We start from the raw sequence: 18,798 nt of genomic DNA, 5'->3' as shown, positions 1-18,798 counted from the left end.
TCTCTTGGAAGCAGATTTTACAAGAGATATAATATGATCTTTCCAAGATATGTCCCGAGAGAATGAAACCCCAAGTATGTTTAAGGATGATGCAGGGTTGAGCTGGATATTATTAAACATTAGTGGGTACACCTGCAGAAGATCCTGTTGGGTTGATTGATGTAAGAACTGTGCCTTTGATGCATTAATAACAACAAGATTATTATTACCCCAGTCAGAGATACGAGCCAAGACAGACATTAGGTGTGCCATAGCCTCATCTCTTGCTTGTTGAAGCAACTGCTGAGATGGACAATGTGGGAATCAAATGGAAAGGTGAAGGGTGGAATCATCAGCGTACGAGCGGATGGGATTAGATGTACAGCTTAGAAGGTCACTGATGAATAAAAGGAAGAGAGTTGGTGATACAACAGAGCCCTGAGGAAGACCACTGTTGATAGATCTAGGAGAAGAACAAAGGCCATCCACAACAGCAGCTACAAAACAACAAGAAAGGAAGCTAGAGATGAAGGCAAAGATAGAAGGATTACAACCGTAAGAGGGCAATTTGGAAATTATAGATTTATGTCAGACTCAATCAAAAGCCTTTGAGATGACAAGTGCTATGGCAAAGCTTTCGTCAAAGTCCCAAAGGAAGTACAGTTCGCTCGCCCACTGCGCGAGCTCAGAATGCGCGAATCACATCATGTGCAAGTGATAAAAAATAGTAACCAAAAACCTTCAATGCGCAAGTTTACCTCACAAAACGCAAGGTAGAGGCAAGGAGTGGCTCAAAAACGCCATTTTCCATGAGTAGGCAATCCCCCCCACACACAATGCATCAACAGTCACCTAGAGGCTCATGGGGAAGGTGCTCAAGAGGAGTCTACAGTAAGATCTCGCCAATAACAACTTTGCCAATAACATTTTCGGCAATAACAGTAAGTTAGAATACATACCCAGTTTCTGTAGTAATGACGGTTATTTCATGAATACCAAGTTGTTATACTGCCAATACATCCATAACAAGATGAGGAATAAAACACACAAGCAAGAAGAGATGAAATAAACTTGCTGAAGATGTGAGCAGTAGTGAGGAGGAGAGGAAGGATCCTCCCATCACCTCACCTGACTCACCCACCGCCATCCCCTCCTCCTCCACTGCCCCACTTGACTCACCAGCTGCCTCCCTCTCCACCTCGACAGCCCCACCTGACTCACCTGCTTCACCTGGCATACCTGCAACCCCCACCATAATGATTGTTGCTGCATTCTGGAAGAAATGTAACATTCGATAGGCCGTAAATTTCTTTGTCCAAAGCCTGGAATAATACAACATTGGCAACTGTTAAACCAGCGTGGTGCAGCCAGAGTGGTGGCAGGGGCACTCTAAATGTGTTGCTGTGCCTCGGAACCCCTGTTATATAAGTCCATCAGGCCTGTTGTCTACTGTTGTTAAGGTGACTGCCCATATTCTTGTTACTGTAGCTATATATGAAGTACAATGTCTGGAAAATTTGACCTTTATTATGTCTCTAGGGGCCAAAAAAGGGTCCAGGTATGAGGGGGTACTGCCCATATGTAATTTATCCCATCAAAATATGTATTCTCAGTGCACGAATTCACACTGCTCGAGGTAGTGGACCGCCCAATCTCTTGGGCACTGTGTGAGCAAGCTGTATGACTAGGAGTCTGAAAGGTAGGTGAGAAGATTGCCAGCAGAGCATCCCCAACGAAATCCATACTAACAATCAGAAAGAACGTTGTGATAGGAAAGATGCTTTAAAATTTTTCGGTTATGAAGAGACTCAAAAACTTTTGAAATCCAGGAGCGATTAGGTGATAATTAGAGGGTTGGGAATGGTCACCCTTCTTTGGGACAGGCTGAATGAGAGCAAACTTCCAGCAAGAAGGAAAGGTACATGTTGATACACAAAGCTGAAAGAGTTTAACTAGGCAGGGTGTAAGCACAGAAGCACAGTTCTTGAGGACAACAGGAGGGACACCATCAGGCCCAAATGCCTTGTTAATATAGAGGCCAGTGATGGCAGAAAATACCTCAGAAGAAGAAATTTTAATGTCAGCCATGAGGAAATCAGAGGGGGGAAGTGATGGAGGAACAGCACTAGAATCATCTAAGGTGGAAATGAAGGAGAAAGTCTGAGTGAAGAGATCTGCTTTATCAGTAGAAGAAATAGCTACAGAGCCATCAGTGTCACAATGAGGAGGGAAGGATGATGAGGTAAAGTTGTTTGAAAGGTTTTTGGCAAGATGCCAGAAGGAGCAGAAAGAATTCGAGTGTGAGAGTTCAGAGCATTTATTACAGATGAAATTTTTACAAGAGTAAAGAACGACTTAGCACTCTTCCAGGCAGAAACAAAAAAAAAGATGTGATTCAGAGGTGGGTTGGCTCCGAACAGCAGTATGAGGAATGTCCTCATCCTGCTGTTTGTTCACCAGGATATGCCCCTGGATTATGAAAAAATAATCAACACCTATGCAAATGATTACTCCCCACAAAATGCTGTTCAAAAATCCACTTTCTGAGGACATGGTAGAACACTGAAAATCATGTGCATTCCTTCGGATACTGTACTAATATAATCTGAGACGTGAACTATGATTTCCTTAGGCATGGGTTGCACACCCTACATAGTACTGCATTGTGGACTAACACTTGATACTGAACCCCAACACTGGATTTGCATCCCATTAGACACTGTACTAGTTAACAGAACTAGCTGAAAACTGAACATTCGTTGACTGCAATCATTATGAGTAGATTAGTAAAATGTAGGCCAGTACAATGGAAATTATTACCTCATATTATTAACTCTGCAAACTGAACATTGGCTGAAGAGAGTTTATGCAGACTAATAAAATGTAGGCCCATACACTGTGAATTTTTACCCTCTCACCTGCTCTCCCCCACCTTCCCATCCACTGATCCCAAGGATAGTGTCCCCGTCCCAGATTTTCTGGATTCGCCCCTGTATACAGTGCCCACACAGCCTCTGTGAAGCTGTCAGAAGGGATATGTACTTTTACTTCCCCCCCCCTCTCTCTCTCTCTCTCTCACGTCACTTCTCTCTCTAATTCATTTCCGAGTCACATCCAAAGGTTACAAAAGAAAACAATAAGAGAGAATTCAGTAAAAGAAGAAATAGACAAGGGTTACTGTAATTCTGATTCTCTCTCTCTCTCTCTCTCTCTTTCTAAATCCAGCTGTGGAAGTGCAAGTGGAATGAAATTTCTGCATATATGTGGGCCCACTGGGATTTTTCAGAAAATTAACAGTGATGATGATGATGATGATGATGGAAGGAGAATCGTTACATGCTGATCCCATGTATAATGAAAAATACAGTACAATGTTTGTTTTCTGGAGATATTGAAAAATAAATGAAGTGACCTGCATGCATTTCAAACTATCAATGGTCAGATCACCTGATCAAAATAAGCGAATTACAACACTACAGTTTTCCTGGGTACATCAGTGGATGGGAAGGTGGAGAGGATGGAGAATGAAAGACTGACTAAGAGGGTGTATGTAGGTGAGGTGGAGGGGGGGAGAGGGAGGGGTAGACCGAGGATGAGGTGGAGGGATGGAGTTGAGAGGTATATGAGGGAGGGGGGGGTGAGTTGGGGGGAGGGGAGTCAAATGGTGGGTGACAGAGTGACTTGGAGGCGTTTTGTCTGCGGCCACCCTTTGCGGGATTAGGGCGTCGGGCTATAGATAGATAGAGATAGACATCCCCTACATTGCAGCCTCCTTATACGACGCCTCATTATGTGATAAATCGCTACAATGATAATTAAAAAGTTCAACTGTGTTGCTTTACATTAAAAAATTACTTGCAGTGTTTCTACAACAATATTTTTCACTGCTGCTGCTGAGAATCTCATGTGGACATGGTGAAGCATACAAGCTAAAATGGTCACCCATTGTTTACACCAGCTGTAAACATTGCCTTTTGTTCTATTTTACGCATGACAGGCCGCTCAAACACCGCTGTTGTCACCGAATAACAGTGCAAGTGCTCAACAAACAGTGCAGTGTGCAATACTAAGTGAAGTGATATATTTGTGTGTGAAATACTGAAACTTGTGACTTAGAAACTCTGTCAACCTTATGTAACCTCCAGCCCCTTTCTAGGCCTCTACACAGCTAACTGAGCTAAGATGCCCACCATGTGTTTACATTGGTGTGACTGATGTCTTTTGTTTTATTTTGTGCATGAGAAGCCACTGAAACACAATTGGTACCACCAAATAACAGTCCAAGTGCTCAACAAATAGTAACTATCTATCTATCTATCTAATGCCACACACCTTAATCTCGTAGGAGTGGCCACAAACAAATTGCCTCCATGTTGTCCCCCCACCATTTCATTGCCCCCACTCCCAGCTCACCCCCCCCCTCTCTTGTACCTCTCCACTCCATCCCTCCATCTCATCCTTAGCCTCCCCCTCTCTCTCCGCCCTTTGACCTCACTCACATACACTGTCCTCATCAGTCTTACACTCTCCATCTTCTCCACATGGCCAAACCACCTCAGTGTGTTCCACATGGCCAAACCATCACAACAACAGACACCATACCCTCAAACAAACAACAAGCAAACACTCTCATCAATCACTTTTCACAAGTCAGCCATCTAACCTCCCATCCGGAAGACCGACGTATCATCAGATGTAAGAGACAGTTCCCCACAGACCCAGACTACGCACCTTTCACTTACAACCAGACGAAGCACATCATTAACAACTTCAAGCACTCATCTGCCTGTGGACAAGACAACATAAGCAACATTCACCTTAAACACCTAGGACCACAAGGCATACAAGCACTCACCAACATATCAAACTACAGCTACTCACACAACATAATACCCAACATCTGGAAGCATGGCAATATCATCACTATCCCTAAACCCAACAAAGACCCCACGTAACCCTCCTCACATCACCCCATCACACTCCTCTGCACCCCCTCTAAAGTCACTGAACAACTGATACTACAACTAGTCACACCTCACATTCCCCTAGCCCAATCACAAAATGGCTTTAGGCCACTACACTCCACGAACACCCTTCTTACAGACCTTACACAGAGAGTTTTTGATGGCATAAATTCAGCTAGGCCACCACACAGAAAAACTCCTAGTCACACTAGACATTAGCAAAGCTTTTGATGCCATCCCCCGCCACAACCTCACAAACAAAATACTCAACACAAACATGCACAATAACACAAAAAGATGGCTGGCAAACTACTTAGCAGGCAGATGTGCACACGTAACATTTGCCGGTCAGTCTTCTAACATCAGAAACTTCACAAACAGTGTCTCCCAAGGATCTGTTCTGTCCCCTACACTCTTTTATCTATACATGCACGACGTACCCATACCCCACACACCACAGATACACATAGCTTCCTATGCAGATGATATAACACTTACATGTACACACCAAAATGCAAACACAGCTGCAAACATCATTCAACCTTACCTCAACACACTACACGAATGGTTCACCACAAACAGGCTCAAAATAGCCCCAGCCAAATCTACAGTGACTCTTCTCACAAACTGGATGGCAGAACACAGTCACATCCCACACCTCACCATAAACAACACTCCCCTACCACACACACACACTCCCAAAATCCTTGGTGTAACATACAATACATCAATGTCATTTAAACAACACAGCACAAACATTAAAAATAAAATAACACCAAGACTCAGTGCTTCGAGGTCACTTGCCCATACAACATTCAGACACAACAAAGAAACCACCACCACAGTATACAAACAATACATACGTTCAGTGATGAATTATGCAAGCCCTGCCTGGGCTTCTAACCTGACCAAAACACACTACAACACTCTACAGACCATACAGAACAAGGCCCTAAAAATAATCACAGGCTGCACAGCTACTACACCCACAGACCACCTACATCAAGAAACCAAAGTCCTCAAAGTCAAGGATCACCTAGACATGAGAAGCACCCAGTTTCTTGCTGCAGCCTTCACAAACCCACAACATCCACTACAGTACATGGCAGCACATCCACTCACACCAAGGAACATCAAAACAACACCCAGCACACGATACCATACACAAATACTGTCATCTCTCCCCCTTCGCCCACCTCAGACCAGCTTCCTGAAGCATATCCACACTCAGATCACTCGCCGCTCCATTCAGTCACTTAAAGACAACACACAGCTGCATGCACGGCCTCCTGACATCCACCCTTCTGAATCCTATCTTCCTCGTGAGGACAGGGTCCAACTGGCCAGGCTGAAATGTGGGCACCATCCAGCCCTCTTAAGCTACCAGAAGAGGCTGGACGACTCCGTCACTGATGTCTGTCCAGGATGCAACACAGCACCCCATACTATTAAGCACATTATGGAAGACTGCATTCACACAATCACCTACGCCAACAACACAACATACACTCTTTGAGAGCTCTGTGGGAAAGCCCGGTCTCGGCCATGGCCTTCCTAAGGGACTCGGGGCTGTTCGGCCAGACTGTCTAAGGAAAAACTACTACTACTACCACCTCAATGTGTTTCTCCAAATGCCTCCTATCACACCCACATCCACACCACAACACTCCTTCACTTCCTCATTTGTCAGTCTGTCTTTCCATGTGACTCCACATGCTCCTCTCAAATAACTCATTTCCACTGCTCTCACACTTGACTTCTGTCCCTCCAACAAGGTCCAAGCTTCACTTCCATATGTTAGAGTTGGTATCACAATACTGTCATGTTCTAACTTTTTCACTTCCATGCTCACTTCCCTGTTTCTTATCACTGCTTTCAAGGAACAAGCAACCTTTCTTCCTAGTTGTATAACATGGTGCAGTGTGCAATTTTAAGCAAAGTGATACTTTTAAGTGTGTGAAATGCCAAAATTTGTGACTTGGAAATCATGTCAACCTTACATAACCACCAGACACTTCTTGGACCTCTACACAGCTGACTGTCCCAAGATGCCTGCCCAGAGTTTACACAAGCTGTGATAGTTGCCTTTTGCTTTATTTTGTGCATGACAGGCCACTGAAACACTGTTGTAACACCAATTAACAGCACAAGGACTTATCAAACAGTGCAGTGTGTGATACTAAGTGAAGTGATACTGTAACATTTTAGTGGAGTGGTCATCCAGGCTCTCCAACTGTTCCCCATCCTGGGGGGAGGGGGGAGACCTTGGTGACGTCTCATACTGGCCTAGGACAAACTTCAGGTGGATGGCAGAGTTTTTTTGTCATTTTAGGCTTCACTGTTGAGGTCACCCTCCATAACTCCACTGAACCCATGTTAACTCAGCCTCGTTATGTGATAATTCACTATGCAATAGGTCTTCATTTGACGCACCCCTATCGCATAACAAGACTGCACTGTATTCTGTAATGCTGGAAGACTGAATCATCAGGTTCACTTGTTAATTAACAGGGTACGCCTGTACTGCATCATCATTAATGGCAGCAACCAGCTCAAGTGTGAGATAAGGATGTTTTTTAGTCCAAGAAAATGCAATAATGACTGGAGTGCAGATCTGCATCCTGCAGTGGTAATGAAAACTGCTATACCCAAGTGTGTGATAACCAAGGGATCACTGTGTAGCTTACCACGCACTAAATCCTGTGAGGTCATCATACTGATATATGAGAAAGTGAGCATACATGGTGATGAATTGCATTGAGCATGAAAAGGACAGCAGAAAGAAATGAGAGGGACTGTACAGACGAAGTGTCGTCATATGACACAAGTAAATAAGGCTGTGAATGTGTCATGAGAAAGGAGGGGTTAGTAGTTCAAGAAAACATTCCTTCATTCTGTCAGTGCAAGACATCCAATACACAGTTTAATGACTAGATGGAGGACAAGTGGGTTACTGAAAGGATGAAGTACTCTCTACCATGGTCATATGCAGAGCATCAATCCATTATCCATCACCAAGGTTATATGCTGAGTATCAATTCATTTATATTATAGGGGAAAAAAAGCTATCTTATAATTTCAATATTTCATACTGCATGTTGGTGATTACTTTATCCATTTTGTGTTTTGAAAAGGATGTCTATTTACAATGTTGAACTGAATATCTGGCAACATATTCACTTCCCACATACACAGGGGCATTCATTCAATTTTTGCAAGCACAGACAAATGCTAAAAAAATACTATATATGGACTTTAAGCCAAGTACCAAAAGTAAAGTACTTGTCCCTTATATTATTTCCATACTTATACTCCTCTTCATTGTAAAGATTATATAGTATTCATTTTCTTTTACTTTCAATATACAAAATGGATTCTTGCAACATATACTTTTCATTCTTATATACAGTACAGCACAAGCTTGATACATGCTTTTCCAATGCATGAAAGTATATCACTTTGGTTTCCAAATGCACAATTCAGACAGTAAGTACCTGAAATACTGTCAGCATGGCTGCCCCAAAAGAGTCAAAGTTACTTCGTTCTTCACAGTTGAATTTCCCACCAAATATTTGCATTCCAAGTAGGGTAAATATAAAGAGAAACAGAAATAAGATACTAAGAAGTGACATGATGGATCGAAACTGGTCCATTAGGGAGTAAACCAGGTTGCTCATGGACCGTCTGTATCTGAAACAACCAGGACCAGCAGAGGGTTACCTGAGGATCCTGTGTGAAGTAAGTGTGGTAGGTGTGGGCACTTGTGTGTGGGGAGAAGGTGGTGGTGGTGGTAGAAAGGATGGGGATTATGTACTACACTGTTTAAACACAGTGTGAAACTAGGCAAAATCACTGGCTAGCAAGTTGCATTAGTTACTGACAACATATATCAGCCCCTGTCATTCAAAATCTCTGGGAGAAATATATAAGTTTTAAATAATGGCACAATAAGTTCAATATGAGACAAATCAAACCTTGGTTACATAACAACATACAGTACAACAGTAATGTACAGCATTATATTTTATGTAGCTACGATCATAACCATTTCCTGACCTTTTTTTCCCACATAAAGATGGGGTGAGGTAGCTTTCAGCAAGTAGGGAATTAGAAAGCATGGAAGAGAGAGAACTATCAACAGCATCCCTACTAAAATACATCAGGCTCGCATTCACACACCATTCAAGCCCTGGAATCCTGGCTCCACTTCATAAGGCTAACCACCTGCACATATTTTAGAAGGGTGTTTTTCTGATGGTTGCACTTCACATAAACCTTTCCTACACTGAGTGAAATAATTTGGTGGTGGAAAAAATAATAAGATGACATCCTTGGGCTGAGGAGGTTGTTTATTCAAGGCTCTCTTCATTTCCTTACACTTTATTGCATGTTATTCTCCTTTCCACTCTGACCATTTCCAAGTATTTTACCAGAGACAATACCTTGCCTTCCACATCAGAAAATAGAAATAAGTAAATAATTAATTTATGAAACACTCTATTTCCTAAACACTTCTTTGTTAGCAACCACTGAACCTAGGACACCAACAATAATAAAACTACTCTTACTCCTCCACCTCTCTCTCTCTCTCTCTCTCTCTCTCTCTTCTACTTAATCCTTTCAGTACAATGATGTCTTTGTCATCTTATTCTTGCTATCCAATAATTTATTCATCTCAAGAAATTTCTGAAACCAAACTGGCTACATATTAAATACAGTACTTCAATATGGGAGTGATCTCTGAAGTTGAAGAAATTGCCTGGCAGCAGTAAGTACAAAGAAGAAAAAAAGTCCTATGACTTAAGTGATTAACCGGACTAACCAATCTTTATGGACTGGAAGGCAATAAAACATGTACAGTGCTTTGACTGTTCTTTTATAAAGGGTCCAAAATGCTTGCATACATTGGCCTTGGTCACCTAATGGTGGCTCTCTATGTTGCTCGATCTCTGGCTGCCTCGCTATTCAGTCCCTTATCCCTGAGGTCACATTCAATGATCAATGACCTCGTCGCAGGCCTTTTTTCGGTCTCTCTCTCTCGCAACCCTACCTCTAATGTTAACACTTCTCACTTTCTGTACTCAACTGTCATCCTCAATCCTCTCCACATGCTCAAACCAACTTAATCTACCTTTCCTCATCACAACACCAGTACACTCCACTGGAGTGTTTAGAGGTAAGATGGGATTGGAGTGACTCCAGTTCCATCCTACCTCTTAACTCTTCCATCATAAACCTAGCCCTCCCAAGCCTTGCACTCAAGGGTGCACTGCACATCCACTTAGTCATTGTCATTTCTGTACATTTGAGCCTGCGAATATCCTCTTCACTTACTGCCAAAATCTCACAACCATACGGCATTCCACTCCTAAAACATGCTGCATAAAAAGACCCCTTAGCATGGAGGGAGAGCCCTCTCAATTGCAGGAGAGGCAACAGCTCCCTGAACTTCTTCCAACCACTCCTCACTTGAGCCACAGAGCTAAGTCCAGCCCCACCTCCAGCACATAACATGTCTTCCAAATAACAGAACTTTTCCACACACTCAAAAGACTCACCAGTGAGATCAATCCTTTCATGCCTGACAATCTCCACATGCTCTCCCCAGCACACTGCACTCACGAAATCAGCAATATCTTACAGTCGACCTCTAATACCACTACATCTCTTATGCACCCACTTATCACAAACACTGCACAAGATGGAATTACTTTCCATGCCCTTGTGGCAAATCGCACATGGCAGCTCTCCCTCTTCCTTGACAGTACTGCCACCAACCCTTGATACAATCACCTTCGTTTTGTCTGCCTTTACTCTCAAGCCCTTGTGCCCTTACCATCTCCCCACTTCCCAAATCTTTCCACTGCCTTCCCCTCATTCTCTGCAATCACCACCAAATCATCAGCATACATCTCCCACAGAAGACCATTTCTGAAGTCAGGTGAGAGGGCTTCAAGCACCACGGTAAACAACAAGGGGTTCAATACTGACCCCTGATGCACACCACCATCCATGGGAAACTCATCACTCAAATTTCCATTTGCTCTTACCTGGGTGTGGGCAACCACATACATAGCCACTCTAACCAGCCACTCCTTGATCCCAAGCTTTCTCACTGCCCACTTCACCACCTCCCTAGAGACTCAGCCAAAGGCCTCCAAATCGACAAAAACAAAATACAGGTCCCTTTCCTTTCCTACATATTTTTCCTGAAGCTGTCAAACAATGAATATATCATCAGTGGTCCCTTTGCCTGCCATAATCCAAACTGCACCTCATCACTATTCACTTTCTCTATCATACCTTCTAGAACCTCATCAATATTCACTCTTTCTCTAATCATACCTTCTATAACTCTTTCCACTACCCTCACTATCTGGTCGAAATGTTTTATGCCTCATAATTTCCTTTTTCCAGGGCATCATCCTTCCCCTTGTACATATTTATAATCACACTCTTCAGCCAATCATCTGGGACAACACATTCATATATAACGATATTTGTAAAGTCAGTAACTAATCCCACTCCTTTATCTCACAAGGCTTTCAGCATTACAGCAGTCAACCCAGACACACCTGCTGCCTTCCCCACCAGCATCCTGCTTGTTTCTTTGCTCACAGTAGCAGTGTCAATCAAAGTTCAAGGGCCAAATACTGAATCTGCTGGCTCCAAACCTTCCCTGTTCCAGTCAAACTCCTCATTCAGAAATCAATTTTACTGCTCTCTTCAGGCATCTTTAACATCCCCACTGTTCACCACTACCTTTCCTTCATCATTCTTCACACACTGCTCACCTATGACATTCCTATTTTCCCTCTCAAATTTGAAATGATTGGTCCCAGAGGCTTTATGGAAAATGGAATACATTGAAAAGTGGAATCATAATTAAGAGAAATAATGTAATATGCAGTCTAGAATACTATGAACAATAAATACAGAGAAGTACCTTGCATTAGTAGTTTATCATCTGCTCTTATATCTGTCTACAACAGAAGTTCAAATATGCAATGATTGTGTGAGGACATAAGATATCAACATCCCACTATTACATGAAGAAATGCTCTGGAAAGTGGAGGTTTTTGGAAATCAGATGTTCTGATATGGGAGGGTGTATTGCACTTAAACTTACTTTGTGACTTTGAAGACTCTAAGAAGGCGGACACACCGGAGCACCGACACTCCGAGGGGAGGCATGATTTCTGTGGAGGTTAACACCACCTCGGTGATGCTACTTATCACCACAAAACAATCAAAACGGTTGAACAACGATACAAAGTAGCCCTGTAAGGAAAATGAAGATAGGACAGTTAAATATATGAAACCAAAAATGAAGAGCTTACTACTGTAACTACCAATCCATAACATCATCATCATCATATCCCGAACCTTCTATCTATCTATCTATTGCCAGACGCCTCAATCCCGTTTGGGGTGGCCACAAACAAATCGCCTCCAAGTCGCCCTGTCCCCCGCCATTTCACCACCCTGCTCCCAACTCACACCCCCCTCTCTCATATACCTCTCCACCCCATCCCTCCATCTCATCCTCGGTCTCCCCCTCCCTCTTCCACCCTCCACCTCACTCACATACACTCTCTTCGTCAGTCTTTCACCCTCCATCCTCTCCACATGGCCAAACCACCTCAGTGTGTTCCTCACAACGCTCCCTATCACATCCACATCAACACCACAACGCTCCTTTATATCCTCATTCGTCAGCCTGTCTCTCCACGTGACTCCACAAGCTCCTCTTAAATAACTCATTTCCACTGCTCTCACTCTTGACTTGTGTCCTTCCAACAACGTCCAAGCTTCACTTCCGTACGTTAGAGTTGGTATCACAATACTGTCATGTAGTAACTTTTTTACTTCCATGCTCACTTCCCTGTTTCTTATCACTGCTTTCAAGGAACCAGCAACCTTTCTTCCCTGCTGTACCCTTTCAAGCACTTCACCCTCCAAACCTCCATCCTTACTCATCACACTACCCAAATACTTAAACCTTAATCTCACTTAATGAGGTGAGGCGGATCCAGAAACAAGGAAGGTGAAAATAAGGAAGTAGGTCAGTTGATCTCTGGCTGCCTCTTTATTCAGTCCCTTGTCCTGAGGTCACACTCTATGACCTTGCCCTACTCCTAACGTTCACACTTCTTACTTTCCATGTCCAATGTCATCCTCCATCCTCTCCACATGCCCAAACCATCTCAATTTATCCTTTCTCATCACAACATCAATACACTCCAGTCCCATCCTTCCTCTAAACTCCCCACTCATAAACCTAGCCTCCCCAGGCTTCACATTTAAGAATGCATTACATATCCATCTCATCATTGTCATTTCTGTATGTCTGAGCCTACACCACCCTCTTTCTTTATTGACCAAGTCTCACTACTATACAGCGTTACACTCCTAACACATGTTGCTTACAAAGATCCCTTAGCACAGAGGGAGAGCCCTCTCTATGTCAGGACAGGCAACAGCTCCCTGAACTTCCTCCAACCATCCCTTACCCTAGCCATCTCCAGCATGTAACATGTCCCCCAAATGACAATACTTTTCCACGCACTCAAGAGATTCGCCAACAAGATTAATTCTTTCACTCCTGACAATTTCTGCCTGCTCTACCTGACATAACATACATGAAATCCGTATTATCTCACAGTCTACTCTAATACCACACTATCTCTTATGCACCAAATTATCACAAATACTGCACAAGATGGAGCTGATTCTCACACCCTTGTGACAGACTGCACATGGTCACTCTCCCTCTGTTTTGACAGTACTGCCACCAGCCCTAGATACCATCACTTTTGTTTTATCTGCATTTACTCTCAAACCCTTGTAGCATATTTCACCTCCCTACTTCCATTTCACTCCTCCACCTCCCTTTCACTCTCTGCAGTCAACACCAAGTCATCAGTATACAACATCTCCCATGGGAGTCCATTTCTGAAGTCACATGAAAGAGCTTCATGCACCATGACAAACAATATGGGACTCAAGACTGACCCTTGAGCCATGCCAACATTAATGGAAAACTCATCACTCAAACCTCCATTCACTCTCACCTAGATGCATGCACCCACATACACAGTCATAACCACTCTAACGAGCCACTTCTCAATCCCGTATACTGTATATATACACTCAATCCTTGAGTAACACGAGGTTGAGTAACGTTTTTTTGTTCAAAAGCGCTCAGCATAATAAGACAGGTCATACTACACGAGGGAAAAACCCAAGCTAAAATGGGAAGTCAGCTGACCTGGTGACGAAATTTGAAAGTCGTGCACGGTGAGGTCACCCTCCAGACTCTGGGTACCTTTCCTAGGCACACTCAAGGCCATAGTGTTAGACAAAAATTTAGGGGTTTTGCAATTTCAGGGGACAAAATGGAACGAAAATGTATGCTAATCAGAAAAAAAAAAATTCATCCATATGTTCTCGTAAGTTAGGGTTCAGTTCCACATTCTTCGTTTGATTTCATGCTTCCCAACACATTTCAGACCAACTGAGCATATGATAAACAGTCCTTTCTCGTGCCTCACCTAGTTCTTCCCCACACTCATTTTGGGTTTTGCAGTTTTAAGGGATGAAATGGAAGGAAAATGTTTGATAATTTTAAAAAAAAAAAAAAAAAAAAAAAAATCTTTCATCCATATGTTCTCCTAAGTTGGCATTCAGTTCCACATTTTTCGTTTGATTTCGTGCTTCCCAACAGATTTCCAACTGACTGAGCATAAAGTTATCAATCCTTCCTCGCACCTAACCTAGTTCTACCCCATGCTTATATTGGGTTTTGCAGTTTTAGGGGACAAAATAGAACAAAAATGTTTGCTAATTAGAAAAAAAAAAAAAATGCTCTCATTCATGTGTTCTTGAGAGTTAGTGTTCCGTTTCATTTTTTGTTCGATTTCGTGCTTCCCAACACATTTTGGACCGACTAAGCATACGAGTATCAAGTCCTTTCTCGCATCTCACTAGCTGTACCCCACAATCATATGGGTTTCGCAGTGGTAGGGGACAAAACTGAACGAAAATGTTTGCTAATCAGAAAAAAACAAAAAATTTACTCCCATCTGTGTGTTCTCATAAGGTGGCATTCAGTTCCGCATTCTTTGTTCTTCTTCCTGATAGTCTGTTATATTTTTTTATTATCTGTCATTGGTAAATAAAAGTTTCATGCAAAATCTGTTTCCCCATTGTTTTTAGCTGTGTACGTTCCACTGTGTCAACTTGTTTGACTCGTCAGGGTTATGGTGAAAGGGCCTGTCCTAACCTAAGTGTTATGTTTAACTAAATTTAACCTAACCTAACTTAACTATACCTAATAATATAATCTAACCTAATATAACCTAGTATCCAGTTGGGATGTTGGGAAACGAAAAACACCTTTGAGTACACCTGGACAATCATAGGTACGGCTTAAGGAATGTGATAATAAAAAGTGAAATATTTTTCAGCAGGAAAAGGTAATTTACCACCCTGAAAGTGGTCAGAAAAATACAGAAAACAAACTGGAGGAAAATGAATTGAATTGGTAAGGTCCTACTGCTTCAAGTGAAGTGTACATTTACCGAAATGGCAAAAAAGCATGGCATGAATGAAAGCACCATCAGAACAACTTGGAAGGACTGGGAGAAGATAAAGAAGATCATGCGTGGGAAGTGATGCGAACCTGGCTGCAATGAAATTTTGTATGCTGTCCTGAAGCTGACTGAGAAACTTATGAGGCAGTATGTAGAGCGTCAGAGAAGCAAAACTCTTACTTTTACCCCTCCATACAACCTTACCTCAAGTAAATTATCCCCACTTATACCCACCATCAGCTAAAATACTGAAAGAGATATAAATATTGTAATTAAGAACATCAATGGTATTAAAAATATCATTAACAAAAAGTTGGGTTCGGTACCCTTGTGTTGTTGATATGTAGCTCCAGGACACTCTCTCCCTGCCCCACACCCCCAATGTTGTTGTCAAAGTTTTGCCTTTTCTCGTATCATGTGGCCTTCGCGAGAGACGTTAGGCCACATGGTTAGACGAAAATTTATGGGTCTGGTAGTTTTAGGGGACGACATGGAACAAAAATGTTTTCTATCCAGAAAAAATTTACTGTACTTTCATCCATGTGTTCACATGAGTTAGAGTTCATTCTTCATTCAACATCGTGCTTCCCAACATATTTTGGACTGACTGAGCAGTTTAGCTATATGTTCAGTCAGTCCCAGATGTGTTGGGATGTGAGAAATCGAGCGAAGAATGTGAAACTGAATGCTAAATCACAAGAACACATGGATGAAAGAGTAATTTTTTTCTGGTTTGCAAACAATTTCGTTCCATTTCATCCCCTAAAACTGCCAAACCTATATATTTTTGTCTAACCAGACAGACTAACATCTCTCCTGAAAGCCACATGATACGAGAGAAGGCGAAGCTTTGACAATACTTGGGGTGGGGGGAGGGGGGAAAGTACTGGGAAGCTCAGTAACACAAGAGTACCCAGTCCAACTTTAGTTTTGTTAATGCTATTTATAATACCATTGATGTTCTTAATTACAATAGTTATATCTCTTCTCGTGCATTAGCTGATAGTGGGTATAAGTGAGGGTAATTTACATGGGGTAAGGTGTTAAAAAGAGGTAAAAGTGAGAGTTTTGGAGAGTTGCCAGAAAACACTGTAATATTATCCAAGCAAACATATTGTTTGAGTGGCGCGGATTTGAGTACCATTGTCCTTGTCCAGTCCCTATTGGCTGTGGTCCTCAAGGATTGAGTATACTCTGTGTGTGTGTGTGTGTGTGTGTGTGTGTGTGTGTGTGTGTGTGTGTGTGTGTGTGTATTTACCTAGTTGTGATATACAGGAATTGAGCTACGCTCGTAGGGTCCTGTCATTTTCTCGTCAAATTTTGCTTTGAACTTGTTTAAGTTTTTAGACTGGACAATCTCTTTGTCCATGCTGTTCCACAGGTCTATGCATCTATATGGAAAGCTATATTTCTTGATACCCTTCAAACAACTTGGCTCTTTCAATTTCATTCCATGTCCTCTTGTTACTCACTCATCCCATAAAAACAGATCATTTTTATCAATTCTCTCTGTTCCCATCATGGTCCTGAACACTGCAATCATGTCTCCCCTTTCTCTCCTTTCTTTTAGTGTAGGCAGGTCCAGCGTTTCCAGCCTCTCTCCGTAGGACAGATCTGCCAGGCTGGGGACCATCTTGGTTGCTGTTCTTTGTATTCTCTCGATCTTATTTATGTCTTTCTTCTTGTGTGGGGACCACACTACTGCCGCATATTCCAACCTGGGGCGGATCATGGCCACTATCAATTTTTTCATCATTTCCTCATCCATGCAATGGAATGCCATTCGTATGATAGTCGAGAGATTGTACGTCTTTCTAACTATCTTGTTGATGTGTTTCTCTGGTGACAAACTATCCTGGACCAGCACTCCCAAATCTTTCTCTTCTCTCACTTTTTTGATTGGTTCATTACCAATCATATAATTCAGTCATGGCCTCTTGATACCCTTACCCATTTCCAATATCTTACATTTTTTTGCATTAAATTTCATTTCCCACATCTGGCTCAAACCTTGGATCCTATTCAGGTCTTCCTGCAGCATTTGTGTGTGTGTGTGTGTGTGTGTGTGTGTGTGTGTGTGTGTGTGTGTGTGTGTGTGTGTGTGTGTGTGTGTGTGTGTTCTTACCTAATTGTATCTTTACAGGAATGAGTCAAGCTCGTACTGTCCCGTGTCTTAAACCACATTTATCGTACATATCCTTAAATCTGTGAGTTGTTTTGGCACACACTATTTCATTCGGTAGTGCATTCCACTGATCAATTGCTCTATTTGGGAAACTAAATTTCCTTATGTCTTTATCACCTCTCATTTTATGCAGTTTTTTGCAGTGTCCTCTTGCTGATGCTTCCCCATACATTAAGTAATCATTTATGTCTATTTTCTCCTTCCATGATATGCATTTATATAGCATAATCATGTCACCTCTTTTCCTTCTCTCCTGTAGTGTTGGTAGATTCAGTTTATTTAGTCTTTCTTCGTACCTTAGATCCCTTAAGCTTGGTACCCATCTTGTAGCGGCCCATTGAACGTTTTCAATCTTGTCTATGTGTTTTTTGAGATGAGGACTCCAGACTACTGATGCATACTCCAAGGTTGGTCTGATGAATGATGTTATTATCTTTCTTAGCATGTCTTCATTTATGTATGTAATGGCAATTCTCATACTGGCAAGCAGTGTATACATGTTCCGTACCTTCTCACTGATGTGGTCAGCCGGAGATAGTCTGTTATTGACAATCACACCTAGGTCCTTCTCTCTTTCTGATGTGTGTAGGGATTTATTTCCTAATGTATAATCCCAATCAGGTCTTTTTCCAATTTACCAAACTTGATTACATGACACTTGTCCACATTGAATTCCATTTGCCATGTATTACTCCATTCATGAAGTTTATTTAATTCTTTGTAGCTCTTTACAAGAGTCTGTGTTAGTACTTCTCCTTTGTATTTTTCCATCATCTGCAAACATAATTAGATAACTTTCATTTCCAGTGTTACTGTCTATATCATTTATATACACTAAAAACATGATTGATGCCAGCACTGAGCCCTGTGGTACTCCACTAGTCACTTCTTTCCAAGATGAGTAATTTCCCCTTAGTGCTGTTCTCATTTTCCTTTTCATGAGAAAATCTTGCATCCAACAATACAGATTGCCTCGAATTCCTCCTTCATGGTACAGATTCCATAAAAGTCTTTGGTGTGGTACTGTGTCAAATGCTTTCTTGAAATCTAAATAGATACTGTCCACCCATCCTTC

At 42.1% G+C, this 18,798-nt stretch overlaps 1 protein-coding gene across 1 annotated transcript in view; it reads right to left on the bottom strand.

Annotated features, from left to right (window-relative positions):
• The window catches only part of LOC145414371 (muscle calcium channel subunit alpha-1-like), a 1,622,725-nt gene that overhangs the window by 1,061,514 nt on the left and 542,413 nt on the right, over nucleotides 1-18,798 (bottom strand). Inside the window, exon 16 of the mRNA XM_080283905.1 lies at nucleotides 12,073-12,224. Coding sequence (XP_080140031.1) covers nucleotides 12,073-12,224 — 152 coding nt within the window. The remainder of the gene's footprint in view (nucleotides 1-12,072; nucleotides 12,225-18,798) is intronic.

Source organism: Coenobita brevimanus, chromosome 99, assembly GCF_032717465.1.
Source record: "Coenobita brevimanus isolate Jiangsu-jjx chromosome 99, ASM3271746v2, whole genome shotgun sequence".
In the NCBI taxonomy this organism is placed as follows: Eukaryota; Metazoa; Arthropoda; class Malacostraca; order Decapoda; family Coenobitidae; genus Coenobita; species Coenobita brevimanus.
The sequence above is the reverse complement of the archived record's forward strand: the minus strand, read 5'-3'. Positions and strand labels throughout refer to the sequence as shown.